The sequence below is a fragment of the Capra hircus genome, chromosome 5 (genome assembly GCF_001704415.2).
Source record: "Capra hircus breed San Clemente chromosome 5, ASM170441v1, whole genome shotgun sequence".
Taxonomy (NCBI): domain Eukaryota; kingdom Metazoa; phylum Chordata; class Mammalia; order Artiodactyla; family Bovidae; genus Capra; species Capra hircus.
The window spans coordinates 58170834-58178213 of NC_030812.1; the positions used below are offsets into that span (position 1 = coordinate 58170834).

At 37.2% G+C, this 7380-nt stretch overlaps 1 protein-coding gene across 1 annotated transcript; it reads right to left on the minus strand.

The window, feature by feature from the left end:
* LOC102180572 (olfactory receptor 2AP1-like) lies at positions 6105-7172 on the minus strand. The gene has a single exon (XM_005680621.2). It carries the CDS (start codon positions 7041-7043, stop codon positions 6105-6107), a length of 939 nt encoding a protein of 312 aa, XP_005680678.1. The 5' UTR covers positions 7044-7172.

The window sequence follows — 7380 nt, forward strand, 5'->3', positions numbered from 1 at the left end:
GAGGGAATGTCTACCCACTCCAGTATTCTCGCCTGGAGAATTCCATAGACAGAAGAGCCTGGCAAGCTACAGTCCATGGGTGGCCAATGTCAGACACCTGTAAGCAACTAACTTTTTTATATCTATCTAGCTAGCTAGATATATGCTGAGACAATATAATACAAGTAAAGCCTAAGGCTCTCAAATTCTGATCACTTTTAATTTTATTAATGAGCTCCTTCCATCCCTTCTCCTCCAGCAACTTATATCTATGATTCTTTATGTTTAGTTACATTTTCTCATTATTTTAAGGATTTAAAATATAAGTAAAATCATATACATTTTTCTCTGTTTGATTTATTTAACATAGCATAATACCCTCTAGGTTCATCCATGTTGTCACAAATGGAAAGGTTTTGTTTTATTATATGACTGAGTAATATTCCATTCCCACCTGGTGCAGTGGTAAAGAACCTGCTTGCCAAGGCAGGAGACATGAGACATGCAGGTTCTATCCCTAGGTCAGCAAGATCCCCTGAAGTAGGAAATGGCAACCTACTCCAGTATTCTTGCCTGGAAAATTCCATGGACAGAGGAGTCTGGCAGGCTACAGTCCAGGAGGTTGTAAAGAGTCATACATGACTGAACAGCTAAGCACAGACAGACAGATAATATCACAGAATCTGCCTGCAAAGCAGAGACTCAGTTTTGATCACTGGGTCAGGAAGATCTCCTGCAGAAGGAATGGTAACACACTCTAGCATTCTTGCCTGGAGAATTCCATGGACAGGGGAGACTGGTGGGCTACAGTCCATGGGGTCCCAAAGAGTTGGACATGACTGAATGAGAAGGAAATGGCAACCCACTCCAGTACTCTTGCCTGGAGGATCCCAGGGACAGGGGAGCCTGGTGGGCTGCCATCTATGGGGTCACACAGAGTCAGACACGAATGAAGCGTGTCCACTTTCATAGCAGCAGCAGCAGAGTGACTAACACATGCTACTATTTTACAGGCAAAGATTTTAAATATTTGTCAACTGATAAAATATTGGTTGTGGGATGCTAAAATCCTCTTCTATTGACTTCTTAATTGAATGTTTCACTTTTGTTGTTGTTATTGTTCAATCTCCAAGTCATATCCAGTCAAGTCATATCTTTGCAACCCCACAGATTGCAGCACGCCAGGATTCCCTGTCCTTCACTGTTTCCTGGAGTTTGCTCAAACTCATGTCCATTGAGTTATCCAATCATCTCATCCTCTGTTGCCCTCTTCTCCTCCTGCCCTCAAAATATCCCAGCATCAGGGTCTTTCCCAATGAATTGGCTCTTCCCATAAGGTGGCCAAAGTATTGGGACTTCAGCTACAGCATCAGTCCTTCCAATGAATATTCAGGGTTGATTTCCTTTAGGACTGACTGGTTTGATATCCCTTCTGTCCAAGGAATTCTCAAGAGTCTTCTTTAGCACCATAGTTTGAAAGCATCAATTCTTTGGCCCTTCACCTTCTTCCTGGTCCAACTCTCACATTCGTACCTGACTACTGAAAAGACCATAGCCTTGACTATATATGGACCTTTATTGGCAAAGTGATGTCTTTGCTTTTTAATACTCTATCTAGGTTTTTCATAGCTATCCTTCCAAAAAGCAATTGTCTTCTAATTTCATGGCTGCAGTCACTGTCCACAGTGACTTTAGAGCCCAATAAGAGGAAATCTGTCACTTCTTTCACCTTTTCCCCTTCTATTTGCTGTGAAGTGATGGGACTGGATGTCATGATCTTAGTTTTTTAACACTGAGTTTTAAGCCAGCTTTTTTATTCTCCTCTTTCACTCTCATCAAGAGGCTCTCTAGTTCCTCTCCACTTTCTTCCATTAGAGAGGCATCATCTGCTCGTCTGAGGTTGTGGATATTTCTTCCAGTAACCTTGATTCCAGCTTGGAACTCATCCAGTCTGACATTTCTCACGTTGTTCTCGCCATAAAAGTTAAATAAAGAGGGTAACAATATAAAGCCTTGTCATACTCCTTTCTCAATTTTGAACCAGTCAGCTGTTCCATATAAGGTTCTAACTCTTGCTTCTTGACCTGCATACAGGTTTCTCAGGAGACAGGAAAGATGATCTCTTATTTTTGTATCTTTTAGAGTTTTCCACAGTTTGTTATGATTCATGTAGTCAAAGGCTTTAGCACAGTCATTGAAACAGAAGTAAATGTTTTTCTGGATTTCTGTTGCTTTTGCTATGACCCACTGAATGTTGGCAATTTGATCTCTGGTTCCTTTGCCTTTTCTAAACTGAGCTTGTACATCTAGAAATTCTTGATTCAAGTACTGCTGAAGCTTAGCTTGAAGGATTTTGAGCATAACCTTACTAGCATGGGAAGTGAGTACATTGTCCAGTAGTTTTAACATTCTTTAGTACTGCTCTTCTTGGGAACTGAGATGAAGATTTACCTTTCCCAGTCCTGTGGCTACTGCTGGGTTTTCTGAATTTGCTTACGTATTGAGTGCAGCACTTTAACAGCATCATCTTTTAGGATTTTAAATAGCTCTGCTAGAATTCCAACACCTTCAGGAGCTTTATTAGCAGTACTACTTCTTAAGGCCCACTTGACTTCGCACTCCAGGATGTCCGGCTTTAGGTGAGAGACCACACCATTGTGGTTATCTGAGTCATTAAGAGATTTTTTGTACAGTTCTTCTGTGTATTCTTGCCACCTCTTCTTAATCTCTTCTGCTTTTGTTAGGTCCATACTGTTTCTGTCCTTTATTGTGCCTATCTTTGCACAAAATGTTTCCTTGGTATTTCCAATTTTCTTTTTTTCCCCCACTTTATTTTTTTAATATAAATTTATTTATTTTAATTGGAGGCTAATTACTTTACAATATTGTATTTTCTTGAAGAGATCTCTAGTCTTTCCCATTCTATTGTTTTCCTCTATTTCTTTTCATTGTTCACTTAAGAAGGCTTTCTTATGTCTCCTTGCTATTCTTTGGAACTCTGCATTCAGTTGGGTATATCTTTTCCTCTCTCCTTTGTCTTTTGCTTCTTTTTTTTTTTTTTTTCCTCAGCTATTTGTAAGGCATCCTCAGACAACCATTTTGCCTTCTTGCATTTCTTTTTGTTTGGGATGGTTTTGATCACCGCCTCCTGTACAATGTTATGCACCTCCATCCATTGTTTTTCTGTACTCTATTAGATCTAATCCCTTGAATTGTCACTTCCACTGTATAATAGTAAGGGACTTGATTTAGGTCATACCTGACTGGTCTAGTGGTTTTCCCCACTTTATTTTAAGCCTGAATTTTGATACAAGGAGTTGATGATCTGAGCCACAGTCAGCTCCAGGTCTTATTTTTGCTGTCTGTATAGAGCTTCTCCAGTATTCTGGCCTGCAGAATTTCATGGACTGTATAGTCCAGGGGATCCTAAAGAGTCGGATATGACTGAGCAACTTGCACTTGCATAGAGCTTCTCCATCTTTGACTGAACAGAAATATAATCAATCTGATTTCATTACTGACTATTTGGTGATGTCCATGTAAAGTCATCTCTTGAATTATTGAAAAAGGGCATTTTCTATGACCAGTGTATTTTAGTTTACTGATTCGTAAGATGTCAATGTTCAGCCTTACCGTCTCCTGCTTGACCACATCTAATTTACCTTGATTCATGGACCTAACATTTCAGGTTCCCTGCAACATTGTTCTTTACAGCATTGGACATTACTTTCACCACCAGGCACATCCACAACTGAGTGTCATTTCTGCTTTGGCCCAACCACTTCATTCTTTCTGGAGCTATAAGTAACTGCCCTCCACTCTTTTCCACCAGGACACCTTACAACTAGGGTGCTCATTTTCTGGTGTCACGTATTTTTGCCTTTTCATACTGTTTATGGCATTCTCATGGCAAGGATGCCAGAGTAACTTGCCATTCCCTCCTCCAGTGGACCATGTTTTGTCAGAACCCTTCATTATGACCCATCTGTCTTGGGTGTTCTGCATTGCATGGCTCGTAGCTTCATTGAGTTATGCAAGCCCCTTTGTCATGACAAGCTGTGATCCACGAAGAAGCAAAAATGATATACTAAACATTAAACCTCTAATAAGTATTCTTACATTTTTTCCTGAATTTTATATGCATATAATTTTGAATATCATTTATATTACTGGTTTTTAGACTAAGAATCTTTGGTTCAGAGAGATTTCTGGTTGATATATTGCTATGCTAATTCATGTTTTGTGCAATTTTTGTTAGTTACCAATTTTCTTCCAGAAAAAAAAAAAAAATCCAGGCTGAGTTTCTGAATTGTCTATTTAAATTTTGCATCTATGTCTGTATTTGCATGGTGTAAAAGAATTTATCTCTGTCAATCTAAGTTTAGCTACACATCATTATATATATTTCTGAAAACAAGCAACCACCACAAGGTAAGCAAACATACTGAATGACTATGATTAATGTACTGCTGATGATGTTTAAAACAACAAATGAGTCAACTAATGAGTCAATTACCTGTTGATCTAAATAGGTAATGAAAAAACAAGCTAATTCACTTGTTAACATCAATTGTGTGTTTGGTATTTAGGCCTTTTGATGTAATCATGACAAAGTGTATAAAAACTGACAAATTCTACATTTTCAATCATTTTTCTCCATCATCATTCCCCAAGGCCCTTTTTTAGTATCTCTCCTACTGGGTAGATTCATCTTTATTAAATGGATAAACAAGGAATTCAAGAGTACAAAATTGGCACTAAGTATGTACTTTAGTAAAAGTTTGTTAATATTTCTCAGACTCAATTTTTTTCACCTGTATATTCAAGGGATTATAATAGAAGTATCTGGAGTTTCTTTAAATTTCAAAATTACTCATGCTATGAATCTGGTCCATGCATTCTGAAAAGTTAACATGGTCAAGAAATGATCAGAAAATGTCAGTTTTTACTTGTGGAGACTTTGCCTAAGAATATCAGATTATCAAGATGTATAGTTTAGTGTGCAATTTAGATGGAAAAGGCAATGGCATCCCACTCCAGTACTCTTGTCTGGAAAATCCCATGGATGGAGGAGCCTGGTAGGCTGCAGTCCATGGGGTCACTAAGTGTCAGACAGGACTGAGAGACTTCACTTTCACTTTTCACTTTCATGCATTGGAGAAGGAAATGGCAACCCACTCCGTGTTCTTGCCTGGAGAATCCCAGGGACAGGGGAGCCTGGTGGGCTGCCATCTATGGGGTCACACAGAGTTGGACATGACTGAAGCGACTTAGCAGCAGCAGCAGCACATGCAATTTAGAAAGAGTATGAATTAAGACTATAAAATCATTGATATCATAGACAATGTTAACATAGTTTACATTCTTGTAAATGAGAACCGGAACAATAACTATGCAGGACACTAAATTATATGAAATTTGCTATAAAGACATTTCTAATTAGCTTAAATTTGAAATATCCTTCTACTTCTTTCATGGGTTTATTCAAAGAGTTTGTGTACAAATCCTCATTAAGCATTTCCCCATCAATGCTAAAACAAACATATGCTTATTTTCTCTTCTTCAGAAATGTTTTACCTCAATTACTGAGTAATGCTTAGGTTCTCATTAAAAAATTATTGTAGAAAGACTAAGTTTAAATCTGAATAATTTGAAAATAACCAACTTTATATCAGTTCACTAATATATTGATTACACTATTGTCAACAAGCTAATATAAATTTCTTTAATGTAAGTATAATTCAGGTATAAGTATAGAGATTGATGACTACCCCACTCCAGTGGTAATGGACAAAACAAGAAAAAATTCAATGTAAAAAGCAAACTATTAGAAATAATATTCCCAATTTGACTTTTTTCAAATCTTCTTCTTTCTTTTGAGTGAAATACAGATGAAGAAAAAATAATGCAAGCATTAGAGGACTCATGCACATACACATACACACATATGTTGTAAGTTTTAAGAACATAAAGAGATGATAAAATATGCTTAATTAAACAAGTAGTTATACTGTTTCAGTGTTTGAATAGGAATATTAACAACATAGAAAATATTTTTAAATTCAGATAATGTATGTCTATGGTCTTCCAAACATTTATTTTATAATAATGAAACTCAGATGGTTTTACTTTCTTGAAAAGGTTATTATCTTACTGACCAAATGTCTGAAAGCTGTTTTCACTTGCTTGTTCCTTAGTGTATAGATGAAAGGGTTCAAGAGAGGGGCAACTGAGGTATTTAAAACAGCCACTCCCTTATTAAAAGTTGCGGCATCCTCCACAGAGGGATTTATATACATGAAGATACAGCTTCCATAAGAAAGTGAGACCACAATCATGTGAGAAGAGCATGTAGAAAAAGCTTTTTTTCTTTGTTGAGCAGACGGGATTCTCAGAATGGTCCTGATAATGTACGTATAGGAAAGAATCACCAGCATCAAGGTGAAGATGAGAGTAACGGCAGCAAGGACAAACTCAATCACTTCTATGAAACGTGTGTCTGAACAGGATAAATGCAACAGTACTGTATAGTCACAGCAATAATGATTGATGATGTTGGAGGCGCAGAAAGGCAGCTGGAGAGTCATTACATGGGGCACAATGACAACTAAAAAGCCAGAGAACCAGGAACACAGGACAAGTTGAATGCAGAGTCTTCTGCTCATTAGAGTTGTGTAATGTAGCGGTTTGCAAATGGCAACATAGCGATCAAAGGACATGGCAGCTAAAAGGTAAAATTCGGTTGCTCCCAAAAGGATGGCAAAAAAATACTGAGTGAAACAACCAGCAAAGGAGATAGTCTTGTCTCCAGTTCCAATACTAACTAACATTTTGGGAACAAAGACAGAAGTAAAAGAAACTTCCAAAACAGAGAAATTCCGGAGGAAGAAATACATAGGAGTCTGAAGGCGATGGTCCAGTAGGGTCAGAATGATGATTGTCAAGTTTCCCATGATACTTAAGACATATGTTAACAGCAGAAAAGGGAAAAGCACAGCTTGAAGCTTGGCATCACTTGTCAGTCCAAGAAGGATGAACTCTATCACTGATGTTTGGTTTCCCATAGTTAACTTATGACAAATTAAGGAAGAATAAAATAATAATGATAACGGTTGGAATAAAATTTATCAGGTTTTATTGAAAAATAAAATCAAACTCAAAACAATTAGAAGTAAAATTTCAAACTTAGAATCTTTCTCTTCCCCTTATTTTTTCAAAGTCAGATCTTTTAATGAAACAATTTACACATTTTCCTATTTTGATTAATAAATAACAAAGGTACTGCTTCTTAGAGACATTTTCAATTGTTTCTTCTAAAATGAATCAATATTTGTTTTCATCATTTTCCCACTTGTTTGCACTTTCCTTGTATTCTTTCTATTCTAACTTTCTTCTCTAAAC